A 19999-nucleotide genomic window follows, 5' to 3' on the forward strand; every position below is an offset into this window, starting at 1 on the left:
ATTCCACACAAGATTTTATAAACCTTTTTTATGTCCTGCCTAAATTCTCCCAAACTGATAATGGCCAGCCCACTGAACTGACCCCAGTTTGGAAGGACTCCATGTATCTGATCATCTTTGTTGTCTCCTAAACCTTCAATTATACTGTTTTCCTTAAGAGATGAAGAGACTGGAACCGCACACACCCCCACCATGGGCAAGAACTTACACAGCAGCACAAGAATACTTAATTCATCTTGTATTCTTTTCTTAGTCATTCCTAATAGTTTCATTTTTTGAAACCTACTGAACGTTTAGTTAATATTTTTATCTATCTATCTATCTAAATATCTATCATCAGTGTAATGTCTTGTACCTCGGCAACAATAGCCATGTCAGAAGTTATCATTCTGTATGTGAAGGTATGTATCTGAGCCTCACAAACCAGAATTTTGAAGAACTTCTCCTCAATGATTTTGAGGTGAACCCCATGCTGCTCTAGAATGTTTTTCATCCAAAAAGAACTTACGAAGACAGAGAAATATGATATATAATTCTCATTTAAACATAACAGTATTTATCAGCAATAACCATACATTTGTCCTCTAGTATCAGAAAATTAAGGCCAGTTTCAAAATGGGCTGGATAATACAGCTGAATCAATGAAATGCCAATACAAAGTTAGGCCAAACTGCAGGGCTTTGCAGTCATGATTTTCTTTTGCCTGGCTGAGCAACTTCCTCAATCCTAACCAAGGCTCTGCGAAAAATTAAGTATAGATAACGAAGAACCCAAAGCAGGTTCACAAAAATATATACCTAAGGAAGCAGCTAAATGAGGTTGATATATATAGCTTAAAGCATGATAAAACCCATAATGCCTTGTACAAGATATGTGTTCAGATCACTTACCTCTCCTACTATCTCTTTTTATTTTATTGGGGTCTTCATAATCCCCCACCCAGTTATATTCTACTGGCATAGAAATAGGCCTTAGTTTCCCTGGAAACAGAGGAAAAAATTGAGATCATGCACCATAAGGCAGCATTAAACTAATATTCTTTAGAAGAAAGAACAAATTACGTGCTAAGCTGCTGTTCTACAGGGTTGCTTATGAAAGAGGATCCAGCATCGCCTCTCAACGAAAGGTTAAGACAGGAGTTCCGTTTTCTTTAACAGACAAGAAGCAGCTAAGTATTTAATGGAATTTTTAAGTTTAGAAAATAAATCCGGTGCCCTACAAAATCACCATTGGACTGATGTTTGAGACTGACAAATGCATTCAAATTACTTTAGTTTTCACTGAACAATATCTATTTCTTATTCTGGAAGCCGCTGGCACTCACATGGAAAGAACTGTTTTAAAGTACATGTGAATTATTGGTAACAGAAATGTGTCCACATCACTAGAGTACCTTCACAATTGGCATCTTTGCTGGTGGGCTTAAAAGATCCATAAGTGACTGAGTAAGAAAGAAAGAAGAAAACCTCTGCATGTAATTGCTTTTGTAGCATTTCATCCACAGAAAGCAAAGTACATTACTATTGGTAAATTCACTTTGATTTCAGACAGCAAGAGACAGAATAGCTGAAGACTATTATATCTTTCAAATTTTGATTTGGAAGCTGCTGAATTGATTTTAAAAAATGCTGTAAGCTATGATTTCTGATTAAGGATTTCACAAATACAGTGAGAAATTCAGTGAAAGTGTGCTATGCAACTTAGTGAGGTTACTTAAAAGTGGTCTAAAATTTTTAGCAATTTTAATAGTATATTCAAACAAAACACAGAGTAGCATGGTGTATGGCACAGTATCTGGCAGACTGAAAACAAAATATTTTTACATGGACAGCCCTCACTCTTTTTTTAATAGATCTACTGGTCACAAAACCAAAAAGTGGAAAATAGTTTGTTTTTAAAAGTAGCAGAGCTTAAAAACTTCAGAATTCTTGTTAATTAATTTAGTAAAAAACTCCTACATAAAGGTCACCAGTCTTATTCCACATTTTTGAGGATAAATCCACAATACGCTAAAAAAGAAAGACGTGTTTATAATAAAACAAATATTCAAACATCTACCTATTGCAGTACAGTGCCCATGGAAAATACACCAATACCATGCAGGCAGCATAATGGTAAAAGGCTGTCTGGTCTTTTTAAAAGATTGACAAAAGAAGGTGTATGTTCTGTACAGACCTCAGGATGAGATCACAAATACATCATGGCTCAGGAAATACAACATATATACTTAACTTTTTATTTATCATTTACTTTACTGTTTATGGACACACATTTAAGTCTGACCAAAGCCGGTGAGATTTAAAGCACACAGTTAAGTAATTTCTTGTGAGGATGTATTCAACTCATGTTTACTTGATCAGAAGGAACTTTCAAAGGTTACTTTTTCTAGAAATACAACTTTGTGAGGCTGAACGCACGATATCTTATTAAAAGGACCTGAACACTTAAGAAGAAACAAAAGCTACAAAATCTTGTGAAGTCTGATTGTTATCAAAAAACTTTAGCCATAACAAATTTTCTACAAAATCTCTAGCTGTTCAAAGTGTATGTTTTTTTGTATCTGGCAGTAAAATGGCAATGACCAAATCTGTTCCTTTCCTTAAAGTCAAGTCTCATTTGCCTGCTACCTCTGCTAATCTCTTTCTTGTTAACCCCCCTGGATTCCCTAAATCTGTTTTCCCTGGTGACTACACTCCGGAAAATTTCTGCCTTGGGATGTGAACAGAAGTTTTCCAAGGCCAATTAGCAACAATTATACAACAGCTGGAAGCCAGTAAGAGCATGAAAGAGAAATCTCTTTGTTAATATTATCAAAAAATACCCAAAGATTCCAGTAAAGAAATTATGGAATGTCCTATTAACCTGTCACGAAGGAGGACTGAGAAATATTTCTTAAAAAAACTAACACCACCACATAATAAATGATGAGCACATGTTGAAAACAATTATTTCTCTAGGCCTTGGAACTCTGTTTGACCTTTTATTATGGGTCACCATAAGCCAGTAGAGTGTTATTGTCATTTTCCAGATTTCTGTGAAATCCTAAGGTTGTGCGTAGCCACAAATCTTATGCTAACAAATGCCATGTGGGAAACTGTATAATTGAATGCTGAAATGGTAATATTTTTAGAAAATAAACTTAAATGAAAATGGACTTGATGATGTGAATTAATTAAAAAAGAATTGAGATCAAAAGTGAAAGGCTGTATAACAAATATGTTAAATAATGACTGATTTTCAGTGCAGTCTTTGATCCATGTATTTGTAACCTTTTCTGCTAACAGAAAAAAGGCTAAAAAAGCTATCCTGTAACAAAATAATGGACTCAGCAGCCCTTGAAGAAGAAATGTGTTGTTCTTCACTCTAGACCACCAGTATTAAAGTTTAACATTCAGAACAGAGAGTACATCTCTGTTTATGGAACTGACTGCATCATTGAAATACTGGAGTAATAAAACTGATATATCACTCTGAAAACTTAGCAGTTACGTTATACGTTATGAACATGAACACCCAAAACTACCTGAAATCAAAAGGATTCTGAGGATTTTGCAACAGGATTGTATAGTTCTGTAGAAAGGGTGCATTTTACAAAAATGCATCCTCTAATGTTGTGCAAGCACATTGCTCCAGGTCTTGAGGATACCTTACATGGCTCAAGCTCAATTTATATCAAGGTTCCCAGGTGATTTTGGAGCTTGGCCACAGGATATACTAAACCTACACTTCTGCATAAATTAAGTCTATTTTCTTCTTAAAGGGATATGATGTCAGGATTATTATAACTCCAGCATACAGCTTGCGCCCAGTTTTAAAATTGAAATAAAATAGCTACTAGGGTGAAAAAATATTCAAGTGTGTGTTCAGCTAATATCATAGCAGTCAAAATATCATTTTTAAGCATGAGATTTCCTCTTCATTTTCTTCTATATCCTAACAACTTTATGACTGCACGATTTTATACTTGGCAGTAGAAAAACAGTTCTCCCAATCCAAAGCTGAAACAAGTTACAATACTAGCTAAAGGAAGAGTTCCGACAGATTCAAAGGGATAATAACCAGGAGCAGAAAGGTCTGAGGAGCAAAACTCTCACCAGAAATTGTTCCTGAATTCTCACCCTAAATAAGGCAAAATCCAAGATGTGGAAGTAGCATGACTACATGTGTGCAATTACATGTAAAATTCTTTCTTAGACAACTCATAATCTCAAATAAAGAGGAACTGCCATATACAGGAAGTCATCACTTCCCATATAGGAAGTTACAGGAGGTTAATACAGTATTGCAAAAAAAGCATACTGTCATCAGTCATATTTCAATCCTGGGACTAAAGAAAATTAAAGGTTTAGAGAGTAGTGCAGCACAAAAGCAGCATGTCATCTCTTGGTAAATCTGAAGTGATTTTGATCTTTAAAACTACTATACCTGGGTAAATTTTTGTAATGCTGAATTCCTTAACTTATGCAAGTCTTGCCCTTATACTGGGAGAACAATTCCATCCTGTATTTTTAGTAAAAAAATACGGGCTTCAGCCAGTTGGTTTTTTTTGTTGTTGTTGTTTTTTTTTGGTGTTTTTTTTTGTTTTTTTTTTTTAATAAAATGATACTGAAGCATAATCTGGAAAATTAAGCTAATAACAAAATGATAGAATTTATATTCACAAAGATCTTCAATATAAAACTGGACTTGCCCTCCCTATCATAGTCTATAAGTACTTCTTTCTTGCGCAGAATAAGCTCTTAGGTTGAAATTGGACTAAAGTAGTACAGAATTCTTAGCAAAACCAATGGCCGCCAAAATATTTTCACGCTTAAAAACAACAGCAGATGCACACAAATCCTAAAATCAACAAATGGTGATTATCCTTATTAGATCAATGCCATACCATATGTTGGTGTGCTCTCTCTCCTTCCAGGACCACTTGTTCTTCCTTTCTCGTATTCATAGCAGTATAAAACTGCGTCTTCTTCAACCACATTAAAGCGTTTCCGATATTCCTGGTCAAGAAATGAGTTTGGAGATTCGGATCCTGTATGAACCGGCTTGCCCACTATATGTCTGCCAACATCATCACATGGGAGATTTCCCTTTTCATCCCTTTAGTAAACAGGAAAGGTTTTTAATATACTGGGATAAGACATCGATTTTTTGTTTACTGTGAATATTTCAATAAACATGGGAATATGTCAATATTTCATACAAGCAGGAAATGGATGCCGTCGCCCAACATCAAGATAACACATCATATCTACATATGTATGCATGTATGTGCCAGTTATCTAACACATCTCTGTTTATTCAATTATTTTACAGACTGTATCCATCTTACTAGTTTCTCTTGAAAAGAATGACAGAAATAAAGCTAATGGGCAGTTACTCTTTTCTTTTTTTTTGGAGTCTACCTAGAATTTTGTGATTTAGGGCACAGTACTAATAATATTGACCTTACTTTTTTTCTGTTTGCATTTTTAAATACATCAGGCAGTTTTAAGACACAGCTATATGGCAAACGTGCACAAATTCAATCTAGTTCTTCACAAGCTAACCGCAAAGCAAGAACCAGAGATTGATGATGTACTGACATTTGACATAGTCTTGCACAATCAATTGAAGCCTAGAAGTTCTATAGGTACATCCATCCAGTACCAAATAAGGTGTGTAGCACCTGATCACGAGCTGCTAACCCAGGACAGCAAAGCATTACGAGGCACGCACTTTGCAGTTTGTATACAGATCACCAAGATGATTGGTTTTTCCTTCCCCACACCTCCACCTCACTCTCTGAAAATGCAAGCTACTTAAAGGCATCAAACAAGAAAGCAAGTGGTACCTGGGGTAAGAACCTTCTCCTTGCACAGTAAACCTCCTGGTTGGACTGTGACTAGAGATGACTGCAAAAGACCTCATCATACAGTAATTTCTGGGCAGCAAAATGCATGGGAGGCAGCCAAGAGAGAAGCTGGGCCCTCCCACCATTGTCGGAGCACTTCCACCCCTCTGGACTGCCATGCGAGTTCCAAGCTGGCCAACGTGCTGACCCATACTTGCCTTGGCACCCTCAGACTCCATCTGAGGATGAAGCAAAGCCTCCTCATGGGATCCAGGCAGCCATGGAGGATGAGAAAGGGCCATCCTGCTTTGGCTGCGACAGCACCACACCACAAACCCTCACTGACCACTATGCTCCCTTTGCCAGGCTGCCTTCCCAGTGCAAGGATGGTGTTGGCTTAGTGAGGGGGGCTGGTGCAGCCCCACCATGGCTGTGAGTTCATCTCCAGTCATGGAATGACTTTCTGTGGTGACAGTGCTGGGGGACCTTGGCGGGTAACATGATGGAGACTGACATAAAACAGCCAGATAATAATTAGTGCTGCAGCTATCATCAGGGGCTGGCACAAGGAAGCCTCTTGCCATAAGGAGGACAACCTGATTTGGAGGGATCTTTACTGTGAGCACAAAGAGAAGTGCAGAGCCACCACATCCTTTGCCACAGCCCTCTAGAGATGAGGGCTTCAGTTCTCACCCCCAAAGGTATTCGACCAATTTGAGCAGGCACTAACTTATGACCAGCACTTCTAAGTAAGGAGCACACAGCACGTGTCGGTCCCTCCTTCTCATGCCATTCGTATGCAGTTATGTTGGCAGCTGTACTATCTGTGGGTATTGTCACCAAGGCAGGATGGATTCAGGGGTTTACAATTTACATCCTTTTACTCTATTCCAGCAACAAAAGGAGGGTTAGTTTGTTTGGGGTTTTTTCCTTGGAATGGCAACAACAAACTGAAAAACAGATGCTGAACAGTCTGATAATACTTGAAATAAAGACATGCTTAAATATAGTTAATCATGGACAAAAAAACCCTGATGAAATGCCAAAACAGATTATTCAGAAACATTGTACGCTATGTGGTGGGTTTGAAAAATGAAATATACTCCACTAGGATTAAGCCGATGAAAAAATTCAAATGTACAAAGCTTAATCTCTCTCTAAGGTTACCGCTTGTACTAATAGGTATTATAAGATTTAATCAGAATTGTCCAAACTACTGCATTATCATAATGATTTAAGAAATATTAATAAATAATCAAAATGCATTTTGAAGATCTCAATTTCTACAGCAGAACTCAAACTGCTGAGCAGTGAATATTCACTAAAAATACTTCAAAAGAAAGGATGCATTGCCTATCAAATAAAAGTATTTTTGTGGTGGTAAACATAACCAGTAACAGTATAAAGGCATTACCTCTTTTAAGATAGTAAAATTATAGTTTCAGGAGCAACAGGTCTTTACCATATAACTATGGCATTCAAAGAGAAACTAAGACTATTTTGGTTGGGGTTTCTTTTTGAAGCTTTTTAATGTTAATCAGAATTAAATACTTTATTTTTTCTGTGGATTTTCTGAAAACCACATCCTCAAAATATTTTCACAGACATATTCAATCCCTACTGACAATGTTTTTGTTTAATTAGAAGGAAAATAAATTAGTGTACTAGACTGTATTCTGTTTGTCTCTGTCATTTTAAGACAGATGCTAGAGAAATTGTGTTAGCAAGTTCAACTGTGTTGTATGTTCACATTTGAAACAAAATTGCAATTTTTTTCCCAAGAAATAAAAATCAACAGACGAGGAAGGGATGAAGAAGGAAGATGGGACTCAGCTTATGGCTTCACAAAAGGCTTGTGACATCACCTAAATCATGAAGTGGAAAGTCACTCTTTTGCCCTGGGAGGTTTTTCATATCTCTGAAGAGTAAGAATTTATCATAGAATCACAATTTCTCCTCCCCACTAGGCAATTTAATTTGCCATATATCTCACTCTTGAATAACCCCCAGGAAAGCCTTGTCATTATCAGGTCATACATCTTATTAATTGGGTAGAAGAGTTACTGATAATAAAGTCTAAGAAAAACTCAGCTACAAGAAACTCAGGTATAAAGAAAGGACATGCTGCCCTTATGACCTTTCCAAGAAAGTTAACTAAAAGCAAGAAGTAATTTAAAACTACATTGCTTGGACATATGATAGCCTGTGTCTAAGAATATGGAAAATTTAAAAATACTGATTTCCCTTAAATACATTTCTAGACCTCTAGGTAGCTACTTCAATATATTTATAGGCTATAATTCTCGCAGAATTTTAGGAAAGCAACATCTGTGTACATCATGGAATTAGACTGAAACACTTGAGGTCGTGTGACAATAGGGTAATGAATCTGCACGGAGGAGCTGCTGCTTTTCTGGCTCAAAAAGCCCGAAGACCTGGGAGAGATGAAAATGCCTGTTCCAGGTGGCAGGTCAGAGTAGCAGAAACATTTACAGGGAACTGTAATAGTCACTGCAGAACTAACACACAATACTAAAATTTGCTCTAACACCATCAAATCAAATGTATCTAAAAAAGAAAACACCATGTCAGAACAAAACTGCTCTTGCTGAAGTTGAAAGTTTCTTATTTTTATCTCAGCCTCCCTTGTTGCATCATAGCTATTAGGCAAGGGGACAGATATGAACTCTTTTCCTAGTTATACATTCAGGGGTTCAGATAATTTTTCCTCTTCTGAAATAGGATGAGACTGTTACGGACAACAGATTATCCCATATTTGACAAAATAGGGTACTGAACCTTCTTTTCTAAAGGCTACTGTCTATTTTGCAGACAAGACACTGATTCAGATCATTGTGGGTCTGATTCAGCATAGCTGAATACCTACCCTTAATAATCAGTTCACTTGCAAAATGAAGTATTATCAGCCTGATCCTGCAGGGCAGGCTGATAAATGGGTAGGAACAGAATAGTCAGTTACTTTACAAATATTTTTCACATTGAATTGTACCAGAAATGGTCTTTTTTACCTTGGAACATAAGGTTCTGTTGGAGGAGGGGGTATGTAGAGATCCTGAAGGGCAGAGCTGTCTCTTTTTGTAGGTGTGCTGATCGTGCTGGATGGCGTAGCAACACTGCTTGTAGGACTTCTAGGAATAAGAGGCTGGTTCAAAAGAGAGAGAGAAATAATCACTATTATCCTTATATATTATACAGTTTTATCTGAAAAAGCTATAAACATTCTATAGTTCAGAAAGCTAAAGAAATAGTTAACAGTTCTAATGTTTTGTGTGGTTTTAAACTGACTGAAAAAACACTCATGCTAAGGAGACAGATCTACAAATGGATATGTACTGTGCTTTTAAAATTGACTCCTCTGATTACATCTTTTTCCCTTTTGCACAGCAAGATTATTGCCAATTCCCATAAAAACAGCAATCAGTAGAACCACTGGTGAAATCTTAATGAGTAAATAACATACAGAATCCAGTGAATTCCTTAATTAAACTAACATTAGTCAAGAAAAATTCTAGTGTTTACAGTGAAAGGTGCATAAGTAAGCATTAAACTGAATGTCATCTTCCCCCATCTGCTCTACAGCTTAAGAATGAACTGTAAAACCTTCTGCTTATGTCTGCAGATGCTGTATAATCAGGTACTGTGTCCTCAGAGCACACGTGCTATGAGATAGAATAAAATGGAGATTACTATTACTCTTCACTCCCCTGGGCACACTCCTCACAAAGTAATGTTTACTCAGAGGGAAGGAAATTGTACACTCCTTGCAGAATAATGATGCATTCTAGTTGTCATTTCAGTCCAAATGGGATCCCTCCTCTTAATTACGTCTTCCCCCACCCCCTGCCCCGAATTAGACACCCCTTTTTCTTCCTCAACTTAATTATCTTGGCTAGCAAAACAATGACTAACCATTTGAAGACTTTATTGTATCACTGTAAGGCTGGAAATTATACTAAGATTTTCTAATAGTCTCTATACAGGTACAGAAAATTGAAATGAGAAGAAAACTTTGACTGCTTTAGTCTACTCAATAACGTCTGCCTAATAACAAAAGCCTTATGTTGCTCAGCTTGTGTGACAGCTGAACTCAAGCAGAATAAAAAGCAAAAATAGCAAATCAGCAAGTACAACAGTATATTCATATACCCTAACATTAATCTAATATTAAAAACTGAGTTTTGCTTTGAAAGAGTTTTTTCCCCTCCATCTTTTTGGAAGTGAACTTGAAGAAAGAAATATTGGGATTAAAGAGAGTTCATCGTACCTATAACTTCTGACCTAAACAACTACTGGAGGACACAAACGTTCCACATTGTATTAACAGTTGAGAAGCTCTAAATACTGACTGAACGGGTGTGTAGAAAGATCCTTCTGCCAGCATTACTAAGAATACTTCATGACAGACCAACAGGGCATTCCTGTTCAGAAAAATAAGTCCTTATTTTTTAGCTATTAAGCTTGACACTGCATTATTATGCCTATACTGCAGAAAACCCCAAGAGTTCAACAGCAGGAACTTTTTCAAAATGTTGGCCTTTCAAAAGCTAGCAATAAGCTTTTCCAATTTATGCTTACCAAGCAAAGCCCCCACCACTGTGTACTTTTTTTCAATCTGTATGTAAGAATAATGCCTGCCACTTAGGAAACTTTATCCTTTAACCAGTTACTACCTTGTTTTACAAACACAGCTGTTTCACAATTTATCTCAAACATGACAAAATGTATGCTTAAAATTTTCTTGTTAAAATTTTGTAAGTCCACCTTTAGAGCCACAGCTATAAACTAAAACAAGTTTTCTCTTTTTGAATGTTAGAAAACCATCTCCTGTAAACAGTGATACTGTTAAATTCTTTCCTAACTCATTAGAGTTAACGTGAGTATTCTGTAGCAAGGCCAATGAAAGTCTGCCAGTATTTACAGGAGGAGAGGGAGAAAGACACACACACACAAAACCAGACAGGTAAAAGACTTTACAACCACTAAAAACAAGAAGACAGAGTCTGCATAAGTAACAATAAAGTTGGTAACAAAACTGGGTAAAAAACCCCAACTACCTAACGCCCCTCCCTTTCAGAGAAACAAAAATCTTATCTTTTAAATTTCTCTCTGTAACACTGTAGCCATAGACTTTCTTGAACCGCTCACTAATATGACATTTGTTATTTCCTTTCTGATACTTGCACTGCTATGACAGGTACCCTTTGTGGCTTGCTGAGTAGTTTGTAGAATTAATTTTCATCATAAGACAAAAGCATTTTGTAATCTAGATCATGTTTACACTTGTTAAGCCTAGGCTGTTGTTGTTGGCTCATACTGGCAGGAACACTGAGAGAAAAGCTGGGAAGATGGATTTGCTCTTCACTTTGAAGAAGAAGACAGCCCTTTACCTTACTTGCATCAATAGGTAGAGAAGAGGAAAGGGGGCCCTTGAGACTGGACCAGTGGCAATCAACAGGAGTGTATGGTTTCTGTCATGTAAGAAAAATCACGCTCAAGCATAATAGTGATCTGGACTTACAATGGGTTGATGAGCCTCTGGTGGTTCTGACCAGCTGCTGGAGGGCTAGACAACACAGGTAAAGAATTTCCCTTGTGTTACAGCCTGGAATACCTGGGATTAATTATTTAAATACTGATGACATGGGCTTAATTTCTTAAAAAATGTTTTTGCTGAAGCCTGAGTATTCTATTGGGTAACTTCACGCTTCACTAGCCGCTGCTAATACACAGCCCAGACATACAGATCATTTTGTCCTCCAGAACAGTTTGCTGGAAGATGCTGGAAATCAGGTGGGGTTTGTACATCTTTGACAAATGCCTGTTTTGGTCCATCTTTTGGCTCGGCAAGGTGGTTAAAACAGTGAATGCAGTAGGAAGAAATGGTATTCAGTCTACCACAGAAAAACACAAGCTATCCAGCTACCTGAAGGTAAAAGGTTTCCCTCAAACTGTCCCCATGTCAGACACTTTCAGAGGTGAAACTACAGTGTAATTGGTGAGTCTGAATGACTGTGGTATCTCACAGGATGGCAATGTGGGTACACCTTCCCAGGGCATCTGAAGCTTCCAAGGGGATAGAAATTGTAATAAAATCTAATACAAGTGGAAGCACAATCCTGTAGGTTGTCTCAAAACATACTAGGATGTCTCATATGTATCATATCTTTTCCATATTTGGGTCACATTACCAAAGTCAAGTCTCCAGCTTATTTTCACAAAAACAGAAAAGCTGTGTAACTAGGAGAAAAAAAAAAAAAAAAAAAAAAAAGACACCCACCCCCCCCCCCCCCAATTTAAAAATAGGCCACCACATATTTTCATTTTTTTTTCTTTTTTTTTTTTTTTTTTTTTAAATATATTTATCACCACTTCACCAGTAAATCAATAGCTCAGTAAGACTGGTATATGGTAAAAGCATTCAAATGTTCTCTCCTGGTAGTAGCTTAACACACTGAGAGCACTGCTGTAACTACCACCTTGTGCTGCAGGAGTTCAGCTTTCATTTTATAAAGAATTACAATTCTTCAGGCCCTCCTTGTTAAAAAAAGAGCCTTCAGAACATGATCTGCAGGTATGCTGCATCTACATGGCATCTTGCATTGCAATTTAAAGACCTCAACTGTTCAGTTCGAGTTAATTTGTGCACCTGCAAGTAAATTGGCTCATGCAGCTTTCCAGTTCAATGGCAGCCATTCAGTGGACCATATGCAGGCACACTGAACAGAAGAACACATGCAAATCCATTCAAATATTTCTGAATTAGATCAGTCTTCGAGTCTCTCAGTCTTGGAGATCAGTGTTATCATGGAGTTAATTCTCTTCCAAGGACTAGAACTTTTTCCTGCTGCAGTCCCTTTTGGTAGGCTGGCCAGAGCATGTGGGATTGCTGAAACAGCAATAAAACTAACGAGTTTTCAGGTCCAAAATCTTAAATACTTGACCCACAGGAATAGCCTGACAAAGAAAGTTTAGAAGTTACATATTAAGACTGGAATAGCCTCAAGAAGGTCCCACAAAAGACCCTGCATCCATCTCAACCCACAATGACAAACACAAAATCTGTTATTTCAATACATTCTGGAGTATTATTTCTCAAACATTTTGGATGCACCATCCTCCTTCAGGATCATCAGTCTTTATGGACCCTTTCCCAAATTGTCAGTTGCCCAGGGAACAGTTAACCAATGGTCTTTACTTACAGCAGCTCAGTTTCTCTAACACAGGGAAATAAGAAGTCCCTGTAAGTACTGACTCATAGCACACAGACACTTAACTCGCCTCTCCTCCAGAAGCTGCTCTGTCCCTGGTTAGCTCTTCTCCTGTGGTCCCTGCCTCCCTCTCACTACCACGACCTATTGCTGCTTTTGCCATCCCCAATCCTGAAGGAAGTGAGAGGGTGCCCCCAGTAAGTCAGCATATTATTGTTGCTTTTTCTCTCTAAACAATGAATATAACTAATATTTAATATATACTATGTAAAATTCTTTTAAATATTTTTTAAAACTCTGACTCTTTTGTTAACTCTTTTGGAAGCTGCAATATACAGTTTGAGAAAGATTGCTCCAGAAAAAGACATACCATTTTTGAAAATATAAGCAAAACCAATAGAAAATTTAAAGTAGTAATATCTTTACACAGTATTTGCATCAGTAAACAGATTTTACTGCTAAATATATATTTAATATTGGATCAAAGTTAGGACAATTTATTGAACAGAACGTTTCTAATAAAATAAACTTTTTATAAGACCAACCATGACATGAAGTAATGACATACTGTAACTAATTCATACTCTGTAGGAAAACCCAGCCAGAATCCATTTTAATAGTGCTGCAAAGAAAGCCCAGTCCCCACGTAGTTAAAAGACAACTAGGCAACTGAAGAGCAAACAAGTTAGTACTTTATTCAAATTTAATGATTAAAAAGTGTAAGGTCATTAATTCTTATCATAAATGATGAAAACAGAATATAACATTGTCTCTAGATGAATGAAGGAGGCAATATAATAAAAAAAAACTAAATAAAAAGAATAAAAGTAGCATTTTTTCTCAAACCAAGGACTTGTTATTGTTGCTGTTGCTTGTTAGGAGTCTGAAAAGCTGAATATATCATAGTGGAGATATGATGCATATGTAATCCAAAATAAAGTCTGTTTAAAAAACTACAGATACTGAGCTGTTGGTGATTTTATAATGGTACAATTTAATCACATACAAAACAGTACAGTGAACTATTTTAAATACACAAAAGCTGACATTTAAACAAGCTTGATGATGAGTGTGACAGAGTGTTTAAGAGGGGTCAGAAAGTTTGTTTCCAAGTCAACACACAAAATGTGGCTGGCAGCTGGACCTGCCCCCAACCTCACTGATACCAGTAAGAGCCTTTTCACTGGTATTGGCAGGTGTAGTCCAGATTAGACAAAGCATGGCAACATGTTGCTCTATCACTCCTTTTCTGTATTATAAAGGAACTGCATAAAGAGTCTTCCGCACTGTAGTCAAAGTTCAGTTTCTTTTGACTAATTAACAAACCATCTTCCAGAACGCAAAGGACTTTGTAGCTAGCTTCTTGCTAGCATGATGATAGCGACTTATGTAAGATTTCATACGCTCTGAGAATCTTCTCTGTTGAAGCTTCCCCCCTTATTCAATCAGCACTTTGGGGAGCCTCCCTTTGAAACCTCCCCAAAATAACACAAAGCAGAAAGGAGAAATAAAACAGACAATCTAGAGTAGAGGACATTTATTTGAACCAGACAAAAATTTGGAGAGTTCAAAGATAATTAAACCACCTCTATGTCAAGTAAGGGGAAAAAAAAAAGTTTAAACTTAATTGGTTTGTCCAACACATTCAGTAGCAGTCAGAAATACAAACATTACAATCTGAAATATTATTCTAGGCTTTTACACAACAGATCAGAGTATCAGAAAAGTAACTGAAAGGCAAATTCAGCAAGACTTGTCTTGCAGGCACAGTATCTTAGTATTTATAGTACAATTCCATGTTAATGAACACCTTAAATTGCAAAGGCAACCACAAAATTCCCCAAAGTCACAGCTGCCTAATTCAAATGTTATAAAAGCAAAAACACAGCCTGAAAAATCCCTTGACTTCATAACTTTGGACATGATTTCAGAATGCGTCAAGGGAGAACTTTGATTATCTGCAAGAAGTTGGATACTGATGGATATTAAAACAGACAATCATCAAATGACTGAAAACAAAAAAAAACCCACCAACCCAGCACTTCCTTTAATCAGGACACAAGGGGAAAAAAAAAAAAAAAAAAAGGATGTTTTTCTTTCTGTACTGATTGACCTTAGAGCTGGAATTAATGCACTTGTAAATACAAACTCATTAGGTAACGGTGCATAGTATAGCCATAGGCTAACTGTGTTATTTTACTGTACATCAAGCCACTCAGTATCAGTTTCAGGACTGCTACACAGCATGCATAGTTCTTTTTCTTCTTGTTTTCCCCTGACCTTTCATGTTTATTCTAAGGATAAGAATATTTATGAAAAGAACGAATATACCACACTTCTGCTAAAAGGAAAAAAAATCCCCAAAGAATTAATCAATAATTACGTAGACTGCAATAAACTCATAATTTATTGCAAGACTGCGATGTGAAGGCAGAGCTGTTCAAAGTAAACCACTGAACGTTCTAAGAATTATTTATACCAATCACTAACCAGTTAGTATCTGAATGATCTAAAAACATTTTGCACATTCGGAGACCATGAACATTTGGCTGGCATATGGCTAATCTAGATCACAAAGAGTGGACAGCAAGCTCTTAAAAAATTAATTCTCAGAATGCATAATTTAATTACCAGGATGCCCTGTAACTCACACAACAAACTGCTTGATACGCTAGTGCCTGCATACTGCCTGAGCTGGAAGAGTCATCTACCACTTTCCCAGCTTATGGGCATACTTAGCATCTCTCCATTGAGTCTAGTTTTTCATGTAGCTGCAAAATGTAAACGTCAAGTTCTTCCAATTATTGACTAAACAAGCAGAATGCAATTTACCAATAATATCTCAACATTACTCACTTTCAGCTAAAATTAAGTTTCGAAGGCTCTCAATTAAACTGTCTCTGCGTAAATCTCAATGCAAATAACTCTCTTGATTTAATTCACTGAAATATTTACCTTCTACATTCTCTGCAACAGCTGTTAAACATATTCGTTGGTGGGGTGCATACAAAAACTCAGTCTCTGTGTTTGTGTCAACCTCCTTGCATTAGGGCAAATTTCCACCTTCCCATCTTGCTCATTGCAATTTAATTTGGACGTGACACCACATTTTGTCTCTGTTCACTCCATTTGCAGAACCAAAAAACCTACAGCAGCCAGTTCATAGATCCTAACTCTCCTCTGTTCTGCATAAATTAACAACAGAAATCTCCAAATTATGCACTTCTGAAGTTTGTCTTCACCTTGGAGCTTTTTCGACACTCAATCTACTTAAGAAAACTGTTGTTTCTCACACTAAAATCATAAATTACAACGGACACACATATGCACACTGCACACGTAAGTGTTAAATGAAGTTCTGGCCTTTTTCTGGTGTCATGTTTGATCAAATCAGAATAATATCATTGTGATATCAGAATTATATCTCTAACAGTATCTCCATTTGTACTCATATTAGCCTTAAAAATACTCATATTTTCTATGCTATCAGCAAAAACCGCACACCAAAACCAATACTCTCATTTACACACACCCCCTTCCCCAAACCTGTTAAGATTACAGAAAACCTCTATCTGGGGTCAGTCTCATTTTATCTAATACAGATAATCTGCATTCAAGCTAGCTGTCCAGACTCCCTTTATCATCAAATGGCGAGAAAGCGGCATGCACAGGGTCCAATTCACCTCATCCTAAGGCAGATGAGTCTAAAATAGGCCAAGGTGAACGAACCAGTAAGTGTTATGCATGTCCGCTGGCTAAAGGGAGTAAAAATGAAACACCTCAATGACACGTAGATATGTACATAGCAGATATCTAAGGTTAGATCAGTTAAATAACACCCTAGTATCTGTATTGAACTAAGGATGCTGAGATGTAAATCAGAGCCAAATAAAACCCACTGAAAGATGGCTGGTTTTCTGCTTCTAGAAGTGAGTGTGGAGTTTCAAGCAGGCCCAGAACTTCAGCTCATGACTGCGTTCACTGTAAAAGGACCACAGGAATCCTAACTTTCCTACTGGACTTAGTTTAAATGGTGGAAATGGGTTTCTGTCCAATTTCTTCCCACCCTTTTGGAGTAGTCTGTCTTGAACTAATCGCTTATTTGCTATTGTCTGCATCAATGGCCCATGTTAGAAACTTCTGTTATGGGGTCTTCAGTGTAATTATTCTAATGGCAAATTATAAAGTGAAGCAAATATTTAGGAGAATGACCCAATTCACCCAAAGAAATACCAAACTCACACAAAGAGGATTGAGACTGAAAGCATTTGACCCCATTTAAAGCATTTTTCATTTGTATTTATATCCTCACTTAAGCTAGGATAAAAGTACAGCCTTCAAGTATGGACATTCATATACTCATATCATGCATACAGTTTTGCAATTTTATGTCCAGACGCTAGTAAGATATTTTTGGTTCCAAGTTTTTTGTCACATGTCTAGTCAGTTCTTTATATCTGAAAGACCAAGACATCTCTATCATTTAAAAACTTACTCAGTTTCAAAGACAACAATGCATTTAACTGTTACAAAATGATTTTTATATATATACACATTTGAAAGGAGTTCTTCATGGCATTAGTTCTTTTTATAAATCTTTTAATATTTTAAATGGCAAAGACCACAGCTACTGGGCAGTGGCATTTCCATATCTTAGTCTCCCTCTTGCTTGAACTTTGCAGAACTCTCTTCTCTCTCAAATGTACTTAATTTTAAATTAGACTCTTTGTTATGATAATAAAAGTGTCCCAAAGAATGCATTCTTTATGAAAAGAAAATAAATTTCTAAATATTGTTCTATCTGAACAGAATGAAAAAAGATACTATTTGTCAGTTCCATCTGTTGGTTACATGTTTTCATCACTCTGGACATAATTTTTATTTCCTAGAGTAATCCATCACAGTGACATTTTATCCTAGCGTGAAACACGAAAGCTTTAATGAAACCATCCCATGGTTTTCAGCACATTGCATGCTTACTAAAACTAAAGGCCTTGCTGGACATCCTTATGTCTCCTTATGTACAAGGGTTCAATCTCAAGGACAAATTTGACACAAATACAACTATTTACAGGAGAACATTTTGATGGTCAAGTGGTTTATTGAATAAAATCACCTTACAAATTTTTCTATAACTCCATGATTGATCAAACTGAGAACTTAAGATCTCTTTCTTTCCTCTTTCTTTGAGGTTTTACTGCACTGAGAGCTTAACAAAAAGTCAAACTAAAATTTATCAGTTTCTGAAGTATGCTTGTTTCCCCTTAGCTAGAAAAGTTATGTGGGGCTATTTTTCTGCATTGTAAAACACTGAGACAACTACTTTTTAACTTTGGAAAGTTCTACCAACAGGTTTAATTTCAATTGAGCCTATAAGAACAAACTGCAGAAAAATAATTTCAGAAACAATTTTTCAAAGTATACAAGAGCAAATTCATATGCTGCTGAGATGAAGCACAATAAAGCATCATTGAGATAATCTATAGTTAAAATGATGGTGTATGACTTATGATTAAGCTTCATTACCTGCAGAGCAAGGGGCTTCCATCTCATATTTTTCAGTAAAGCTGGTGCTGAGGTAAGCATGCTCTGAGGTCGCTTTTTCAAAGTTAAGATAACACCACTCGGATCCTCTCGTAGTGCATTCACCAAATTTTTCAACTGCCACCCCACCTGGTAACCAGTAAAATCATTACAATAAAATTGAGGTACAGTATTCAATATGTCATGTTCCCTTTTTAAATAATATTAGTAAAATAACATAATAGGAGTGTATATATATATATATCTTAAAGGAGATTAACTCTAGAAATGTAAAAAATAAATTACTGCATAAAATTCACGTCAACTAACATAATTATTATAATGCATTAAGATGGATATGCATCATTTCAGGTTTTAGAATTAATAAACTACTGTTACTTTACTGTAAATGCACAAAGTGTTTTCAAAATTAGCTATGGTACATAGACTTTAGAGACTAGGAAGTTAAAAAGCCCTGGCTACCATATTGACAGTTCAATTAAAAAGTGAGCATTCTGTACTCCACAGTATTTAAAGTCCTCTAACCACATGTAGTCATACTACTTCTACTCCTAGCAGCTTATGCAAGCACAAACCAGCTCAGGAAAATCTACTCTTCATACTGCTATAAAAGTAAAATCACGATCACAAGGCCTTTTTTTAAAATAGTACTTCTTTCATGATGATTTCAGAAACAAATACAGTAAATTAATGACAGAGGTGTCATTACTACTTGAGTATTATCCCAAAGTAAAATTTTCCTAATTGAATTAAAGCATTTTGAAATATTCTAAAATTAAGAACTTTACTAACATGGAAAGCAACAAGTCTTTATTTATAAATGCAAGATAATATTTTCTGAATGATTTAGATTGCATTTTTGAAAAAAAATACTTTAAATATTAAAACATACAACTCACGACAATGGTTTTCCGGCTAAATAATGCCTATCTTGAAACTGTAAGATATTCAAACCCTGAATTTCAAGTTTGGCACCCAGAATGGCAATACACAGAATCATACATCCCTTGAAAATCTTGGCCTCTGCATTTATAAAGTGATTATTTCCGTAAACTTGACAGCTTTTCCACCTTTTTTTCCACCTTTTTTTCTCTCTCTCCCCCTAAACAAACAAGTAATTTTTTCTGATGTTTAAAGAATCAGTTACAAATATTTTCCTGCTTTCCTTCAAGAACGTTAAGAAAATTACCCAACTGAGAAGTAAAAATCTTACTGCAAAAAACCTCTAGAACTTTAAAGTTATAAGGTAACATCATTGTAAAACGGTTACTTTATACCATGTCAATATGTTTGAAAAAAATCAAACAGGCAATGTGAACAAAAATAATGCAGATGTTCTTTATCATCAGTATAGTGCAATATGACACAAACGTGTATTTGTTACCAGTGCTTAAGC

At 36.3% G+C, this 19999-nt stretch overlaps 1 protein-coding gene across 5 annotated transcripts in view; it reads right to left on the minus strand.

Moving 5' to 3' along the window:
* Nucleotides 1-19999, minus strand: part of CNKSR2 (connector enhancer of kinase suppressor of Ras 2) — a 219480-nt gene that overhangs the window by 82044 nt on the left and 117437 nt on the right. For 2 of the 5 annotated variants that reach the window (XM_040582538.1, XM_040582542.1), the window contains exons 9-12: nucleotides 18586-18732; nucleotides 8860-8993; nucleotides 4886-5097; nucleotides 891-980 (exon numbers count right to left, since the gene is read on the minus strand). In XM_040582538.1, coding sequence (XP_040438472.1) covers nucleotides 891-980; nucleotides 4886-5097; nucleotides 8860-8993; nucleotides 18586-18732 — 583 coding nt within the window. The remainder of the gene's footprint in view (nucleotides 1-890; nucleotides 981-4885; nucleotides 5098-8859; nucleotides 8994-18585; nucleotides 18733-19999) is intronic. The other 3 variants (XM_040582540.1, XM_040582539.1, XM_040582541.1) reach the window with 3 other exon arrangements.

This window comes from Falco naumanni, chromosome 2 (assembly GCF_017639655.2).
Source record: "Falco naumanni isolate bFalNau1 chromosome 2, bFalNau1.pat, whole genome shotgun sequence".
Lineage (NCBI taxonomy): Eukaryota > Metazoa > Chordata > Aves > Falconiformes > Falconidae > Falco > Falco naumanni.